Source organism: Mus caroli, chromosome 10 (assembly GCF_900094665.2).
Source record: "Mus caroli chromosome 10, CAROLI_EIJ_v1.1, whole genome shotgun sequence".
NCBI classification, from domain to species: Eukaryota; Metazoa; Chordata; class Mammalia; order Rodentia; family Muridae; genus Mus; species Mus caroli.
Window position 1 is genome coordinate 1,089,304 of NC_034579.1, and position 19,080 is coordinate 1,108,383.

General features: G+C 47.2%; 1 protein-coding gene across 4 annotated transcripts in view; it reads left to right on the top strand.

The window, feature by feature from the left end:
* Akap12 (A-kinase anchoring protein 12) overlaps window positions 1–18,553 on the top strand; it is a 90,556-nt gene extending 72,003 nt beyond the window's left edge. For 2 of the 4 annotated variants that reach the window (XM_029482721.1, XM_021174116.2), the window contains 2 exons: window positions 12,045–16,863; window positions 17,570–18,553. In XM_029482721.1, coding sequence (XP_029338581.1) covers window positions 12,045–16,855 — 4,811 coding nt within the window. In that variant the 3' untranslated portion in view covers window positions 16,856–16,863; window positions 17,570–18,553. Of the gene's footprint in view, window positions 1–5,490; window positions 5,611–6,502; window positions 6,643–12,044; window positions 16,864–17,569 lie in introns of those variants that run through there. The other 2 variants (XM_021174115.1, XM_021174117.1) reach the window with 2 other exon arrangements.
* Window positions 18,554–19,080: the final 527 nt, after the last annotated feature.

Consider the following 19,080-nt stretch of genomic DNA (forward strand, 5'->3'; position numbering starts at 1 on the left):
TGTCCTTCAGGAGAGGTGATGAAGAAAAGGGGTTGCTGCAAGTTCAGTTTAGATGAAGCTTTTCTCCCAAAATGTTTCTTTTTGCTCTAAGTCTGGTTGAATACTCATCCCATCCTCGGGACAGGAGAAGATGGGTTGTTGGCGGGGTGCGGGGAGGGCGATATGAAGGTGCCCATTGCTATTGACTTGGACCTTTCGAGTTTGTGCCCTCATCTGGATCCTGGTGAGTCTGAGCCCCAGTTTTGCTGCGTGAATAGCAGTTGTCTTCACAGTGGTAGGACTGCTGAGAGCTGTACTGAGTGGTTACTGTACACAGAGAGAGAAAGATCTCTTCTACAACTGCTTGTATTGTTGATGCATAGACTTTTTTTTGTTCATTTGTTTGTTTTGGTTTTTTGAGACAGGGTTTCTCTGTGTAGCCCTGGCTGTCCTGGAACTCACTCTGTAGATCAGGCTGGCCTCGAACTCAGAAATCTACCTGCCTCTGCCTCCCAAGTGCTGGGATTAAAGGTGTGTGCCACCACCGCCTGGCTAGATGCATAGACTTTTAAGGGGACAAGGAAATGTACCCCGAGTCAGTGTTGCTTCCAGGGACCTTTAAGCTTTTCCACTTTCTGGCTAGTGGGGCAAATCTAAGGCAGGTAATTGTGCAGGAGCTGGAAGCCCTACAGACTCAACCCCTTGCCCTAACTCCAAGGGCTCCACAGTTCAGCTGTAACCTGTGCTTAATCCCCGGAGCCCGTGTAAACAGTGGAAGGAAGGTGCCACTGCACATGCGTGGTGCCGCTCATGCATCCATCCACACATAGCTGGTGGGAACACCAGCCTCTTGCTGCCCATAGGGACTCTACCAGTGAGTGTGTGCGCGCGCGCGCATGTGTGTGTGTGTGTGTGTGTGTGTGTGTCTGTGTGTCTGTGTGTGTGTGTCTGTGTGTGTGAGACAGACAGACATGAACCAGATCTCACCATGTAGTCCAGGCTGACCTTAAATTCTCATAGATTCATCTGCTTCTGCCTGGAGAGTGCTGGGATTAAAGGCCTATGGCACCTTCCCTCCCTTTAGAAGCCTGGTGGTTTAGGTCTTCTTAACCCCCACCCCCATCTTTGGGTCTTTTTATGTTTTTTTGTTTGTTGTTTTCAAGCATTCAACAACTTCTCAAGCTCTTGATTGAGAAGATTCTCTTGGATTTCATGGCAAGAGAATCGGTAGTTCAAGGCTAATCTCAGCTATATGAGGAGTTGTATACATGCAGCCCTGCCAAAAACAAGCCTCTCTGTGTGCTAAGTGATGTCTGTGAATGCACCCTGTCTGTCAGAGAGGTTCAGGCAGCCCATAGGTGGATGGGAACGATGTCTGGTCTGGGGATATCTGCTGCCAGCTAGAACTCGGGGAATGTAAGTAACTTGAATGTTTCAAGTAGAGGTGGGCCAGTGAGAGCTAAAAGCAGGGGATGGGGAATAAAGAGTGGAATAAAAACACAGACCATGAGGCCACAGCAGGCTCACACGGGTCAGAATGGGGTGAGGGGTCTGCAGCTTTGCATGGTACAGAGAAAAGGGTAAGAGAGTCAACTTGAGAGAGACAGAGGCTTTCCTTAACGCCCTGGAAAGGTTTATATTAAAAATCTGTTGTTGTTGTTTCTTATTTAAAGGCACCAGTGGAACTCGCAACTTGGCTGAGTTTGAAGGTGCACCAGACCACCCTTCTGGGTTCTGCTCTTGCACTTTATTGGTCCACAGCAGCCAGCTGGGCAACACTGCTCTCTTCTGCTCAAACTCCGTAATGACACTCCTTGTGAGCCTGGCAGTGTGACCATGAAAGCTAGGATAAACGAAGGGGGGGGAGGGGAGCATATAAGCATGAATCATGTAACCATTATGCTATAGTTTGGCAAACCATTGAACAACTTATCAAAAACAACAACAACAACAAAAAGCCCATAAATATTAATAGTGATCATCTCTGCATATTGTCTTAACAGAAATCCTTGTTTCTATAGATTACTGATAGATGGTGTTAAGAACTCAGAGAAATGAGCTAAGTGCTTGGGCATAGTGTGCCTGCCTATGGATCTGGCACTAAGGAAGTGGAGGCAGGGGTATTACAAATGCAAGGCCAGCTTCAACTAGATAGCTAGTTCATATTGACCTCAAGATATCTGAGGCCCTGTTTAAAAAAACAAAAACAGGGCTGGAGAGAGTGCTCAGCGGTTAAGAGCACTGACTGCTCTTCCGAAGGTCAGCAACCACATTGGCTCACAACCACCCATAATGAAATCTGACTCCCTCTTCTGGAGTGTCTGAAGACAGCTACAGTATGCTTACATATTACATATTTATTAATAAATAAATCTTAAAAAAAAAACAAAGCCAACACAAAACAATAAGCACATTTGTTTTTGAAAAACAAAACAAAGCCATTTGAGTTTTGGATGAGCATAACCAGCCAGCTTACTAATTAGCTGGCTGTGTGTTTAATAGTGTTTTTAGTCAAAATGTAAAGACACCAGTCCGCAGGCTGGGGATCTGGCTCACTGGAACAATACAGCGGCAGGGGGGTGGGATGGGATAGCTTGACTGTCTAGGACTGTCTCTGTGTAGCCCTGGATGTCCTGGAACTCACTCTGTAGACCAGACTGGCCTCGAAATCAAGAGATCCCCCTGCCTCTGCCTCGTGCTGATTAAAGGTTCGAGCCACCACTACCTGGTTTCTTTCTCCTTTGGGAGAAGGGAAAGCTATACTTTCCATTTTACCCACCTGTAAACCCAGCCCTCGGGACCCTCAGGGTGTAGGGAGGGCTAAGGGACAGGAGAGAGAAGGGTTGGGAGAGAGGAATAGATAGACATGAAACTCATTATGGAGGCAAGGCTGGCCTAGAACTCTCAGAGATCCTATCTGCCTCCGCCTCCCAAATTCTGGGATTAAAGGCAAGTACCACCACACCTAGCAATTTAAAAATTACATTTTATGCACACATAAATACATGTGAATGCCGAAATACTTTAATGGAAGTCGGAGGACAGCTTGTGTGAACTGGTTCTCTCCTGCCCCGTGGGTCCCCAGGATAAAATTCAGGTCAGCGGGGTTGGTGCCGGGCATCTTCACTCGCTGAGCCGTCTCACTGGCCCCTAAGGAAAGACTTTGTTCTAGGACAGTTTCCTCCATGGATGTGATGTTTCCTGAAACCTCACCCCGACACATCCCCTTTCTTATGTCCCTCCCAGCCTTCTCCTTCCCTGATCTCTCTCTACCTTTTCCAGATCCAGGGCTTAGTTTTGTGACCGTTCAGTTTAACCAGGGCCACCTGTGTTGTGTGAGCACTGGATTGGAAGTATCCACTGAAGTCTGGTGGAGTCATCAGTAACTGAGGCAGTGACTCCCTATCTCCCTGACTGTATACATAACATTTATACAGCCATTTAGCAGTGAGAAATAGCCCCGCCCCCACCCACTCCCAAGCCCTTCCCTCACCACGCCACCGATTAGCTCAGGTCACCTAGCTGGTCTTTTGCAAACCAAGTGCACGTGTCTACAGCAGCTGAGACCTGTGATTTTAGTGGCTGCATCTTGCACAAAGAACAGCATTTCACAGCCCCTGTCTAGGATATTTTTGGTTGCTTTTATTTTATGCTGTCCTTACGTCCCCTTTGGTTCAATATTTAGGTAATGTAGCCAGAATGCTATGCTGGGACCTTCTCAGGACACTGGGCAGAGTGACATTTGTCCCTTATAGGTTACTGAGCCTCCCCCCCCCCCCCCCCCCACTTCCTCACTGTATTTGTTCTTTCTGGTTTCTCGCTTGACAAACACATTCTGATTTAGCACTGTAGATACTTCTTGTCCTAGCTAGTTGTCCCCTTGTTTCAAAATGATGGCCAGGTGGTCTTTGAAGTCGCTACCAGTGGATGGACAAGTGTGTGTGTGTGTGTGTGCTCTTTTGTTTGGTTTCAATATAACTGTAAGTAAGCATGAATAAATGCCACTTTCCACACCAAACAATCATTGTCTGCTTTACACATACAGTAATTTTCCTGTCCAGATGGGAGAGGTGACATGTCCCAACACTTATTCTTGTCTTGTGGCACTTACAGGTTTCATATTTTACAAGGACTTAATGGGATGGGGAGTAGGGGGTGTTTGTGTTTTGAAAGGGTATAGAGGGCTGGGGAGATGGCTCAGTGGGTAAGAGCGCCGACTGCTCTTCCAAAGGTCCCGAGTTCAAATCCCAGCAACTACATGGTGGCTCACAACCATCCATAACCAAATCTGATGCCCTCTTCTGGAGTATCTGAGGACAGCTACAGTGTACTTACATATAATAAATAAATAAACCTTAAAAAAAAAAGGGTATAGAATCAAAAAGACAAACTTTATGCTTCTCCCATTGCAGCCCTGACTCAAACCAGCCTTGTTATCTCCAAGTACCATACACTTATAATTATATGCTATATATTAGTTTTATATATATTATATTTTATTTATATTGTGTGTGTGTGTGTGTATGCAGTTTGGGTTCATAGAAAAATTAGCCATAATCCAAAGTTTCTGTGTTTGGTCTTTATTGTCAAAATCCTTTCCCAAAGTGGTGCCTTTGTTATGGACGTATGAAGCAGCCTCACTGCACAGCAACAGTCAGAGCATCAAGTGTGTAATTTTGTCCTGGTGGTGTACATTCGATGGATTTTGACAAATGTCAAGGGCGTGTATACTTTCAATATAATTATTACCAGAAAGTATAGTAGCCCTGCCTAGCACATCCCTTATTACCTGTTCATTCTTCCTTCTCTAATCCCCTGTCAACCCATGATCTTTTTACCTAACTGCCTACTGAATTCTATATTGGCTACTCTTGTTTGATTAGTTATGAAGCTGAAATCAGTGCCCAAGTACAAGTGTGTCAAGTGTGTGTGTGTGTGTGTGTGTGTGTGTGTGTGTGTGTGTATACTATAGCTCTTAACTCATTGTGAGAGCCAAGGATCTTGATTGCAGTCTCGCTGGATAAAAAATGTGTTTAATATTGTAGTAAACTGCCGAGTTGTCCCCCCAAGTCGCTGTAGGGGCCTTCTCCCAATGTGGCCAGAAGTTCCTGTGTCTTCTGATCTAGTTGGAGGCTCTGCCTTCAAGCACTAAGACTGTCTATGGCAATAGGAAAGAATTTAGACCTGGAACATACCACACCACAGTTGGGTTTTATCCATTTAAAGTGCTTACACCCAAGCCAAACCCACGCAGAAATGTGTCCTGAGAGCCTGTGGCCATTACTTTGAGGGTTAACTAGGTAGTCAGATATAGGTGGTACACAGAGTGGGGACTGCCAGAAAGCCCTCATGTATTCCTGTGCTAGAGCTAGGGGGGTGAGGCCCCCACACGTGATTCTAGATCCTTCTAGATTAGGGGGGTGGGCTTGCCTTGGTTACCTGGCCGACAATGCCCGGCCTCTGTGACGTATGTAGCCGTCCCCAAGGGTACCCCTCTCCAACTGGGCGGCCGGCGCCTGCCCCGCGGCCGGTTGGTGCCCCGCGATGGGGCAGCCGGGAGCGGCTGGCCAGGCCTCGCGGGCCGCTGTTCCGGGCCACCAGCCACCATGCCCTGGTGGAGTAATTTATGCTGTGAGTAGTGCGCCCCCTGGCGGCCGTAGCGTGGCGGTGGCTGGGAATGGTGATTCTTCTAGATGGGGGGTGTGGTTTCTAGCCTTTCAGTCTTCCTGAGAGTCGCAGCAGGCCAGGACAGAGGGCATTGCTTTCCAACCCTAAGCTTTGCACTCCAAAGTCAACTTAGCCTTGGAGAGCAGGGCCAAGCCTCCATGAAGGTCATGTGCTTGCTACACGTGCCAGTCTAACCTGGAGATGAGCACAATAGAGGCTTTTCCACTGATTTATTTATTTATTTATTTATTTATTTATTTATTTAACGTTTTGATCTCAGCAGCCTCCTCCTCATGTCCCCCTCCCGGACAGCCCCACTCCCTTCCGCTTTTCCTCTGAGAAGAGGGAGGGCGCCCAGGGTATTTCCTGACACTTCAAGTCACTACAGGACTGGGCACATCCTCTCCCACTGAGGCAAGCCAGAGCAGCTCAGGGAACAGGATCCACAGGCAGGGAACAGATTCAGAGACAGCCCCTGCTCCAGTTCTTGGGGGGGAGGGGGCGGCAGCGGAGCATAATAGATTTTCACACAGGGTCAATACACAGGCTACCCCAAGAGTAAAATATCACTTCTTGCCAGACAGAGGGCACAGCCTCCAGTACCATAGCTTGGAGAAGGAACAGAGGTGGTTGATGGAAGGGAGCCAGAAAATGATCCAAGACTAAAGAGGTCATTTTACCCCCTCCCCAGCCTGGAGAGAGCAACCATGGAGCAGAGGTGGACCGCGTCTCTCTGCGTGGGCTGACGCATCACAGTGTGTCCTGCGTGTGGGCATCGCTGTGGGTTCAAACACATGATGCAGGCTTTGCAAATGCGCATGTGGGCCACGCCGCAGGGGTGCGCGAGGACATTTCTGTATCCTGTTGGAACCTGATTTAAACGGCCTTGGCCACCAGGCTTGGTAGTTGCGAAGGCTAAGCTCAAGGCTTGGGCCATCGGATGTTTGATAGCTTGGCTATGCAGTAGAGGCCGAATTTTTGGAAGTGAACTTCCCAGTAAGTTCTGTACAAATTGGGGTCAGGGATTGAGGCAAGAAGAGGCCGACAAAACCGCAGAGTAGTCTAATCCTATAGGCAAATCAGAAAGGATGCTATGTTCATAATTTGGGGTTGTATCTGGAAGACTGGTTTTTTTTTTTTTTTTTTTTAAGATTTATTTATTTAATGTAAGTACACTGTAGCTGTCTTCAGACACTCCAGAAGAGGGCGCCAGATCTCGTTGTGGATGGTTGTGAGCCACCATGTGGTCGCTGGGATTTGAACTCTGGACCTTCGGAAGAGCAGTCGGGTGCTCTTACCCACTGAGCCATCTCACCAGCCCTGGAAGACTGTTCTTAAATAAGAAATTTACTTACAATTTACTACAGGACTAGTAAGCCACTTAAGACTTCCTAAGCATTTTTGTTATTATTATTTTTTTAATTTTGTCTGTGCATTGGTGAGAGGGTATCAGAGCCCCTGGAACCATAGTTACAGACAGCTGTGAGCTACCCTGTGGGTACTGAACCTGGGTCCTCTGCAAGAGCAGCCAGTGCTCTTAACTACTGAGCCGTCTCTCCATCCCCCACTCCCATCCCCCACCCCCGAACATTTTTTTTAGAAAAAGAGTACATAAAGCAGTTCCTTGAGTATTGCTTCGCCATTCTTACCTGTTTTGTCCTGCTAGTTGGCTGGCACCTGCTTGTTTTGTGTCCTGTAGCTCAACTCTAAGCATCCCAGTGTAGAATTTAAAGGGAAAAAGGGTGGACTTGGAAAAATGGCTCAGTGATTAAAAACAGTTTGTTCTTGAGGAAGGCCTGCCTGTGTTTGGTTCTCTGTAACCACCTGGTGGCTCACAACCATCCTCCTGACCTCTGAGAGTGGTGCGTCTATATTTATAATATGCAGGCAGAATATACACATAAAAATAAACTAGGTTTTTTGTTTTGTTTTAATTTCTTTTCCACCGGGTGGAGATGGTGCATGCCTTTAATCCCAGCACTTGGGAGGCAGAGGAAGGCAGATTTCTGAGTTCGAGGCCAGCCTGGTCTACAAAGTGAGTTCCAGGACAGCAGGGCTATACATAGAAACCTTGTCCCGAAAAACCAAAAAAGATTTATTTGTAGGGAAAATAAGTCTCTTTTTAATTGTTATGGAGACTAGAGAGATTGTTCTATTGAGCACTTGCTTTCTCAAGAGGACTTGGGGGCGGGGGGGGGGGAGCTGGGGCTGGAGAGATGGCTCACCAGTTAAGAGCACTGACTGTTCTTCCAGAGGTCCTGAGTTCAGATCTCAGCAACCACATGATGGTTCACAACCATCCGTAATGAGATCTGATGCCCTCTTCTGGGGTGTCTGAAGACAGTTACAGTGTACTTACATATAATAAATCTTTGGGCTGGAGCTAGCGGGCCAGAGAGAGAAGGAAAAAAAAAATAGATAAAAAAGAGGACTTAGCAGGCTCCCCAGTTCCAAGGGATCTGACTCCCTCTTTTGGCTTTTGTGTTAATTTCACACACGAGGCCTTCACTCACACAGACACACATAAGATAAATAAATATTTAAAAATGAATGTAAAAGTCTTTCCTATTAACTTGTAGAGGCAATGGTGTGGAACACTGCTCTTTATTACCCTGTTCAAGAAAATTCCTGCCTTTCCTAGCACCAGAGAAGGCAAGGGGGTATTTTAGTCTTGGGCTTGTAGTAAGACAATCCTTTATACTTTTCCCAGTTATTAGTAAAATTTAATGAGTTTGTCAGTGACTGATTTTATTTCTCCACCTTGTAGCACAAGCCCACAATAACTTACCTTCCAAGAAGCAAATAAGAGATCAGATCTCTTGTTGCATTAGAGTTTCTTTCTTTCTTCCCCCCCTTTTTTTTTCTCGAGGGGGGGGGTCTCTGTGTAGTCCTGGCTGTCCTGGAACTCACTCTATAGACCAGGCTGGCCTTGAACTCAGAGATCTGCCTACCTCTGACTCTTGGCTAACTTTAGATTCTCAATAGAGAAATAATAATTGTGTATATTTTCTGGAGTAAAATTGCTGTTTTCATCAAAGTATGATTTTGTTTTCCTCTTCCTTTTCTCCACGTTTTAAGTGGTAAACAAATATATTTTGCACACGGTTCTGAAGGCTAACAAGTCAAAAATCATGGAGCCATGCACAGACTATAGATCCATTCAAACTAATTAACGTAGCCATATGTGACCATGTTATTTTATTGTAGTAACAACACCAAAAATTTTATTTTAGCAGTTTTGAAATATGCATGTATTAGCTATATTGCTTCCTTATATGAGTGGACCACTCGAGTTTGTGATAGATAGATAGGTGGATGGATGGATGAGATCATAGGAGTTCCCCAGCATTCTCCTTGTTGTTGGTGATGGGTGTGGAACGCAGGACCTTGAGCACACTAGGCAGACACTCCACCACTGAACCACAGCCCAGCTTATGTTTTATCTTGAGACAGGATCTTTGTGAGTGCCCCAAGCTGGCCCTGGACTGCCAATCTGCCTACCCTTCCTGCAGTCAAACGCTCTGCTAGTTTGAATGGACCTTTTCGTCTGTTACGTAAAGAAGTACATACCCTGTGCTGCTTTGGAAGTGCATGAAATTGAACTCAGACTAGCAAAATGATTAAAACATATCACATACTAAATCCCTCCCTATGATAATTGATAATAATTTGTGAAAGATAGGAAGAGAATTTAGGCTAAAATGAAGTTACTTGTTGGTCTTTCAAAGCCTGCACTCCCTCATTTTACAGAAATAAACCTCACCTAATTTTAAATCATTCTCACAAACATCCCCCCCCCCACCCCTCCATCACCAAGTATGCTTTCAGTGGTGGTTTTCCCCAGTGAGCTGCTGTGTGATTCAGTGCTGGGGGAGGGGTCTGGCTATGTCCCTGATGTCCCCGGTTACTGCAGTTCCCTGTGCCCCATGAGCTTCATTAAATCATGTTTGACTTTTTACACCTAATTTTTTTTTTTAAGATTTATTATTTATTTTATGTGTGTGGGTACACTGTTGCTGTCCTCAGACACACCAGAAGAGGGCATCAGATTCCTTTACAGATGGTTGTGAGTCACCATGTGGTTGCTGGGAATTGAACTCAGGACCTCTGGAAGAGCAGTCTTAACTCTTAACCGCTCTTAACCGCTCTCTCCAGCCCCTGCCCAATGTTTTTTCTTTGTTTGTTTGTTTGTTTGTTTTTAATTTGCTTAAATGCAGACATAACAGAAAACCACGGCATCATCAATAGCCTCCCACATTCTTTCTCCCTCCTCTCCAGCCTTTGAAGTTTCTTGCAAACAAACCTTCCTGCTTAACCTTGGCCTTTTGTGTCGCTGGTTCAGCAGACCAGGCTGAGCACACTGCGCCTTTGGCCTATCATTTTCTCACAACTAGGTTCCATTTAGGTTCCATTCGTTGGGAATCTGACGTGTGCTTTCTCAGTGATTCCCACAGGCTCTCAGGCCTGATCACTTGGTTGTGGTGGCACCTGTTGGATTTTTTCCATTGTAAAGGGGCTTTTTTTTTTTTAATTGTCACTTGTGTGTCCATTGTTGGGGTCCAAGAGTTGCCCCACAAACCACAGGAATACCAATCTCAGTCAGACAGGGATCATGTATTGAACATCTGAAGACTGATTGATCAGGGCAGTGGCTCAGAATTCAGCATATAAAGGGCTAAAACCACGAAAGCCACAATGAGCTCATATGCAGGTGCTGGAAGTGCTGCCCAGTGGTCAGCCCTGACTGAAGCCATTTTAGACATAACAGTTCATATTGACCTTTAACTTGATGGGTCCTAAGTGAAGCTTATGGTTGTAGAATTTCTTAAGATTAATAAACCTTATAGCACATAGAACATAACAGGGTATGTGGTCAGCATGACCCTGCTCTGAGTCAAGTTATTTTTCTCCGTCAGTGACTGTTAGGCATGTTATAGCAACAATATGAAATAGCTGGCAGGCATGGAACAAAATGGCTCCAGCTATCCTATGGGGGCAGACTTCAACACTCGGAAACTTTATGCTTCCTGAAAACCTTTCTCCCAGTGAATTTAGCAGCGTTTGATCCTTGACTGTATGTACTATTCCGAGCATCATATTTTTTATTATTTTAGTTTATTTATTTGAGGCAGATTATTTAATTGAGACATATTATGTCATCCGGGAACTCACAGAAATCTACCTCCTCTGCCTCTCAAACTCTCTGGGATTAAAGACATAGATCACCATGCCCGGCTTTATTTTTATTTCTGAGATGAGGTCTCACTTTGCCCAGGATGGTCCTCAAGCTTGCAGTACTCCCTGCCCCTGTTCACTAAGTAACAAACCTCCTCTTCCCGACCTCCCCACCCCCACCCCACCCCCACCTTCATATTTGGTTTGGCACTGAAACTCAGAGCTGTGAGCACGTTAGGAAAGGGAGATAGAGTCTCTCTGTTTAGTTCTCTAGCTGTCTCCCAGCCAAGCTGGCATGTAAATCATAGGTACCTGAGTGCTGGAGTTAAAGTCATGTGATTTTAATCCTGATTGATTTCCCCACCCCCACCCAACCCCCCAAGGACAGGGTTTCTCTTTGTACCCCTGGCTGTCCTGGAACTCACTCTGTAGACCAGGCTGGCCTCAAACCGCCAGCCTGAATCCACCTGCCTCTGCCTCCCAAGTGCTGGGATCAAAGGTGTGTGCCACCAAGGCCCGGTCTGATTTTGTTTTTTAAATAGTACTCCTCGGGCTGGAGAGATGGCTCAGTGGTTAAGAGCCCTAACTGCTCTTCCAGAGGTCCTGAGTTCAAATCCCAGCAACCACATGGTGGCTCACAACCATCTGTAATGAGATCTGACTCCCTCTTCTGGGGTGTCTGAAGACAGCTACAGTGAACTTACATATAATAAATAAATAAATCTTTTAAAAATAATAGTACTCCTCAATCCTCATTTACTGGATTTTGTTTTTTTATCCCTACTCATGTATTCATGAGGATTTCTTTTTAAAAAGATATCCTTTCCTTGTATACATTTTGCTTGCATATATACACACCTGTGTACTGTGTGTGTTCAGTGCCCATAGAGGCCAGGATAGGATGTTGGATCCAGCCACCATGTAGGTGTTTGGAATTGAGCGTCCAGGTCCTCTACAAAACCAGAATGTGCTATTAAGCACTGAGGCATCTATGTCTGCAGTCCAAGTAACTAACATCTCAACAGCCGAGGAAGGAGAGGTGAGGAGCCAAGCGTGTAGCGCCTTTGAAGAGGTTTGAGATGCTCCTTGGAAAGGAGTAGCCATGGTCCAATATATGAAACATTTACAAATACTTCCACAATCTACCACACTGTACTGCTAAGGAGAGTGTTACGCTTGTTGAACAAAGTCATTTTTCCCTTTTTCTTTCCCCTTGTTAATAGTTGGACAGAGAGAGTCAGAAGATGTGAAAGAAAAAGACCGAGCTAAAGAAATGGCAGCCAGCTCCACAGTTGTTGAAGATATCACAAAGGACGAGCAGGAGGAAACACCGGAAATAATCGAACAGATCCCTGCTTCAGAGAGCAATGTGGAAGAAATGGCGCAGGCTGCCGAGTCCCAAGCTAATGACGTCGGCTTCAAGAAGGTATTTAAATTTGTTGGTTTTAAATTCACGGTGAAGAAGGATAAAAACGAAAAGTCAGATACCGTCCAGCTACTCACTGTCAAAAAGGATGAAGGTGAAGGGGCAGAAGCCTCCGTTGGAGCAGGAGACCACCAAGAGCCCGGAGTGGAGACCATCGGCGAATCAGCATCCAAAGAAAGTGAGCTGAAGCAATCCACGGAGAAGCAAGAAGGCACCCTGAAGCAAGCACAGAGCAGCACAGAAATTCCCCTTCAAGTCGAATCTGGTCAAGGGACCGAGGAAGAAGCAGCCAAAGATGGAGAAGAAAACCGAGAGAAAGAACCTACCAAGCCCCTAGAATCTCCGACCAGCCCTGTCAGCAATGAGACAACATCTTCCTTCAAGAAATTCTTCACTCACGGTTGGGCCGGCTGGCGCAAGAAGACCAGCTTCAAGAAACCCAAGGAAGATGATCCGGAAACTTCCGAGAAGAGAAAGGAGCAAGAGGCTGAAAAAGTAGACGAGGAAGAAGGGGAAAAGACAGAGGCAGCCCCAGCCGAGGAGCAGCGGGAGCCTGCAGAAGGCACAGACCAGGCCAGGTTGTCAGCCGACTATGAGAAGGTGGAGTTGCCTTTGGAAGACCAGGCCGGTGACCTGGAGGCATTGTCGGAGAAGTGTGCTCCTTTGGCAACGGAAGTGTTTGACGAGAAGACGGAAGCCCACCAAGAAGTTGTTGCAGAGGTCCACGTGAGTACCATGGAGAAGACAACGAAAGGGCAAGGAGGAGCAGAGGTGGAAGGGGATGTGGTGGTAGAAGGATCAGGAGAGTCCTTGCCCCCTGAGAAACTGGCTGAGACCCAGGAGGTCCCCCAGGAAGCTGAGCCTGTGGAGGAGCTGATGAAGACCAAAGAAGTATGCGTCTCTGGGGGTGACCATACTCAGTTGACAGATCTAAGTCCTGAAGAGAAGATGCTACCCAAACACCCTGAAGGCATTGTCAGTGAGGTGGAGATGCTTTCCTCTCAGGAGAGAATCAAGGTACAGGGAAGTCCCCTGAAGAAACTCTTCAGCAGTTCAGGCTTAAAGAAGCTCTCCGGGAAGAAGCAGAAGGGGAAGAGAGGAGGAGGCGGGGGAGATGAAGAGCCAGGAGAATACCAACACATTCAAACAGAGTCCCCAGAGAGTGCTGATGAGCAGAAGGGAGAGAGCTCTGCCTCTTCCCCTGAAGAGCCCGAGGAGATCACGTGTCTGGAGAAGGGGCCATCGGAAGCACCCCAGGAAGGGGAAGCTGAGGAAGGAGCAACTTCCGATGGAGAGAAGAAAAGGGAAGGGATCACCCCCTGGGCATCCTTCAAAAAGATGGTGACACCCAAGAAACGGGTCCGAAGACCTTCTGAGAGCGACAAGGAAGAAGAGCTGGACAAGGTCAAGAGTGCCACCTTGTCCTCCACGGAGAGCACGGTGTCTGGAATGCAGGATGAGGTCAGAGCGGTTGGCGAGGAGCAAAGGTCAGAGGAGCCAAAGCGCAGGGTGGATACTTCAGTGTCTTGGGAGGCATTGATTTGTGTCGGATCGTCCAAGAAGAGAGCGAGGAAGGCATCCTCTTCAGATGATGAAGGAGGGCCAAGAACACTGGGAGGGGATGGTCACAGAGCGGAGGAGGCTAGCAAAGACAAAGAAGCTGCAGCAGATGCTCTTCCTGCCAGCACCCAGGAACAAGACCAAGCGCAAGGAAGCTCCTCGCCCGAGCCAGCTGGAAGCCCTTCTGAAGGGGAGGGCGTCTCCACCTGGGAGTCATTTAAGAGATTAGTCACTCCACGAAAAAAATCCAAGTCAAAACTGGAAGAGAGAGCCGAAGACTCCGGTGCAGAGCAGTTGGCCTCCGAGACCGAACCAAGTAGAGAGGAATCTTGGGTTTCCATTAAGAAATTTATTCCTGGACGGCGGAAGAAAAGGGCAGATGGGAAGCAAGAACAGGCCGCTGTTGAAGACTTGGGGCCAGGAGAAATCAATGAGGACGACCCCGATGTCCCAGCTGTTGTGCCTCTGTCTGAGTACGATGCGGTAGAGAGAGAGAAGCTGGAAGCGCAGCAAGCTCAGGAGAATGTGGAGCTGCCCCAGCTGAAGGGGGCTGTGTATGTGTCTGAGGAGCTTAGTAAGACTCTGGTTCACACTGTGAGTGTCGCCGTCATTGATGGGACCAGGGCAGTCACCAGTGCCGAAGAGCGGTCCCCTTCGTGGATATCTGCTTCCATGACAGAACCTCTTGAACACGCAGAGGGAGTAGCCACACCGACTGTTGGAGAGGTCACTGAAAAAGACATCATTGCAGAAGAAACTCCTGCACTCACCCAGACTTTACCAGGGGGCAAAGATGCCCATGACGACATAGTCACCAGTGAAGTGGATTTCACCTCAGAAGCTGTGACAGCCGCAGAAACCACAGAGGCGCTCCGCGCTGAAGAAGTTACCGAAGCATCAGGGGCAGAAGAGACCACAGACATGGTGTCTGCAGTTTCCCAGCTGTCCGACTCCCCGGACACCACAGAGGAAGCCACCCCAGTTCAGGAGGTAGAGGGCGGCATGCTAGATAAGGAAGAACAGGAGCGCCAGACGCAGGCCGTCCTCCAAGCCGTTGCAGACAAAGTGAAAGAGGAGTCCCAGGTGCCTGCAACCCAGAGTGTGCAGAGAGCAGGGCCAAAAGCGCTGGAGAAGGTGGAGGAGGTAGAGGAGGACTCCGAGGTGCTGGCTGCCGAGAAAGAGAAGGATGTTGTGCTGAAAGGACCCGTGCAGGAAGCTGAAGCTGAGCCTCTTGCACAGGGCTCTGAGACTGTACAGGCTACCCCAGAGAGCCTTGAAGTTCCTGAAGTCACAGCGGATGTAGACCGTGTCGCCACATGCCAGGCTATCAAGCACCAGCAGCTGATGGAACAGGCTGTGGCCCCTGAGTCATCTGAAACCTTGACAGACAGTGAGACAAATGGAAGTACTCCCCTAGCAGATTCAGACACTCCAAACGGGACACAGCAAGACGAGACCGTTGACAGCCAGGACAGTAATGCCATTGCCACCGTCAGTCAGTCACAGGTCACCGAAGAGGAGGCAGCTGCTGCTCAGACGGAGGGGCCTTCAACACCACCTAGTTTTTCAGCCCAGGAAGAACCCAGGGAAAAACCAGGAAGAGATGTTCTAGAACCCACACAAGTGCTTGCTGCCGGGGCAGTGCCTGTTCCGGCAAAGGCTGAGGTGGGTCAAGAGGGTGAGGCTGGCCAGTTTGATGAAGAAAAAGTCAAAGACAGACAGCATGTTAAAGAACTGGAGGTGTCTGTACACACTGGACCCAATAGTCAAAAGACTGCTGACTTGACACGTGACAGTGACGTAATGGAAGTGGCCAGATGTCAGGAAACCGAGAGTAATGGAGAACAGAGTATTAGCCCGGAGAAAAGAGAGATGGGAACCGACGTTGAAAAGGAGAAAACAGAGACCAAGACAGAGCAAGCCAGTGAAGAACATGAGCAGGAAACAGCTGCTCCTGAGCACGAAGGAGCCCACCCTAAGCCAGTCCTGACAGTTGACATGCCCCACTCAGAGAGGGGAAAGGCACTGGGCAGCCTTGAAGGAAGCCCTTCTCTCCCAGACCAAGACAAAGCAGATTGCATAGAGGTTCAAGTTCAAAGCTCAGACACACCAGTCACTCAAACAACCGAAGCTGTGAAAAAGGTCGAAGAAACTGTGGCAACTTCAGAGATGGATGAAAGTTTGGAGTTTACAGGTGCACACTCATTACCAGCTGAGAAGCTCTCCGAAACGGGTGGCTACGGGACTCTTCAGCATGGAGAGGACACCGTGCCCCAGGGGCCTGAGTCTCAGGCAGAGTCCATCCCTATAATAGTAACTCCTGCTCCTGAAAGCACCCTACATTCTGACCTTCAAAGAGAAGTGAGCGCATCCCAGAAACAGAGATCAGATGAAGATGACAAGCCAGATGCTGGTCCTGATGCTGCCTGCAAGGAGAGTGCAGCAAGAGAGAAAGTCCTCAGGGCTGAACCTGAGATCTTGGAACTTGAGAGTAAGAGCAATAAGATTGTCCAGAGTGTCATCCAGACAGCCGTCAACCAGTTTGCACGTACAGAAACTGCCCCCGAAACCCACGCTTCTGATTTACAGAATCAGGTTCCTGTGGCGCAGGCTGACAGCCAGGGAGCACAACAGATGCTGGACAAAGATGAAAGCGACCTTCAAGTCTTCCCCCAAGATGGAACACTTAGTGCCGTAGCCCAGGAAGGACTTGCGGTTTCTGATAGTTCTGAAGGCCTGAGCAAGGCTTCAGAAATGATCACCATGCTTGCAGTTGAAAGTGCCAGTGTCAAAGAAAGTGTTGAGAAGCTGCCTCTTCAGTCCAAAGATCAAAAGGAGCACGCTGCTGACGGCCCCCAGCACCAAAGCTTAGGCAAGGCAGAGGCAGATGCCTCTGGAAACCTAACCAAAGAGTCCCCAGACAACAACGGACCAAAGCTAACCGAGGAAGGAGATGCCCTGAAAGTAGAGGTCCTGGAAGAAGAAATGAACAAGGCCCAGACAGAAGAGGACCTACAGGAGCCAAAGGGAGACCTGGCAGAATCCTAAGATGTTAGGTAGGTAAACTTCCTTCTGGGTGGCTGGTCCTCCTCCACCCGTTTCCCTGCCTCATCTATGCAATTACACAGACAACTGATTTTATACAGAACCAACCTTCAGTTGGAAATAATTATCAACCACAGTTGGGTCTAGGGTGTGGATATTTGAATTTTTTGTTTTGTTTGGTTTGGTTTTTTAGTTTGTTTGGTTGGTTTTTTACATCACCAGAATCCCAAGTCTTGCTGATATAATGAAAATAATGACTTAATTTTGCTGCTGCTGTTGTTGTTTTGAGCCCAGGTCTCACTATGTAGTCCTGGCTGTCCTGGAACTCACCTTGCAGACCAGGCTAGCCCCTCTGCCTCTCTCCTTCCCCCACTGAGATTAAAGGTGCGCACCATCACTCCGAGCTCAGCCAAAACTTGTAACATTTTAACTTAGGGCCTGGAGCTCCCCAGACCCAGAGCTCCCCATTCCTGTGGCTCTTGTCCATACAATGAAGAAGGAAAGGGGATTTTTTTTTTTTTTTTTTTTTTTGGTTTTTCGAGACAAGGTTTCTCTGTGTAGCCCTGGCTGTCCTGGCACTCACTTTGTAGACCAGGCTGGCCTCGAACTCAGAAATCCGCCTGCCTCTGCCTCCCGGAGAGTGCTGGGATTAAAGGCGTGCGCCACCACGCCCGGCGGAAAGGGGAATTTTATCTCTTCTCTCTCTTCCTTCTCCAGTTGCTCATTGTACATATGTAAGACCAGAATGTGAAGTCAAGTCATGGAACAAGATGCTGCTGTTGGGACCTTGAGACCAAGATTTCAGAGCCCTTGAGGTGCAGAGAGCAGAGCCATCCAATGATTTCAACCCTGCAGAGCACCCCGACAATCCTGAGGCTGCATCGGGAGCTAGAGCCAGCTAACATTTCCTCTTTTCAAGACTGCCCTTGATTTGGTGCCGTGTATTTCAGAGTTAAGGTCCTGTCTTCTCCACCTAGAACCAATGTCGGCGATACCTAGTCCCACTTCTCAAACTGGAGCCTCCTCCTTTTTGTGTTTATATGTATGTTTTATGTAGTCCTCCTCCTGTACCTATTGTATATTTTTTTCTAATGTTTAAGCACATGCCTTTTGTATTATGCAGTATATAATGGGTGTGCAGCCATAGCAAAGCTTTGAGAAGCCCCAAGCCTCAACTGTAACCTGCAGCAAACAGAGAAATAACATTCCTGGCAGGAAGATACAAGTCTTTTTAAAGTTTACTGATGCTTAACTCTGTGGGCTCGTAGTCCTCTGAAAGTGGTTGTTTTCCTATGCACAGCGAGCTCAGAAATAAAAACTCCATTTTGAGACATTCAGAATGTCCCAACATTACGACATTTTTTTTTTCTAATCCAGTCCAGGTTGGAAAGAAGTCTCCTTAGTGTCAGATTAAGCCCCATCTCTTAACAATACGGACAGATGAGTGTGCCATGGCCATGAGATATTTCCTAATGCAGAAGGAATTTGTTGTTACTTTTGGATTGTACTCTTCTAGGCTGGACCGAATTCATATGCAGATTGAAGTAAGACCTGTTCTTTACAGATGGTATTTTGATAGATACTGGAGTTTGTCTGTATTATATCTGTGCCCCTTCTTTTAAGAACAATGTTACATTATGTTCCTTTGGATAAATTGTGATTTGACAACTGATTTCAATAAAAATATTTGCTTCACTTATATTCACTGTTTTTATTAAATCCTGAGGGGCCTGGATCACATACTTACTATAAGATACTGGCAAGGAGAAGACAATGAGAGAAACTGGAACTTTCTTACTAGTCACCCCATGAAGACATTACTTTGTACTGGTTTGTTACAGAATTAGAAGTCATGACGGGGTGGGTTTTCTTGAAGGAAACCAGTATAACCTGGAGGTGGGGTACAAACCTGTAATCCCAGCCCTTGGAAGGCAGAGGCAAGAGAATTGCTGGAAGTTTCAGACTAGCTAAAAATGACTGAGGCTTTATTTTAAAAGCAAAAAGACAAAACAAAACAAAAAAACAACCTGCTGGATATGGTGGAGAAGAGGTGGATCTCTGAGTCTGAGGCCAGCTTGGTCTACAAAGAGAGTTCCAGGACAGCTAGAGCTGTTACATACAGAAAATCTGTCTTGAAAAACCTTAAAACAAACACAAACAAACATAACTATTTCCTAAAAAAAGAAGTTGCCTTTTTTTTCCCCCCCTAAACAAAAATAAGGGTTGGC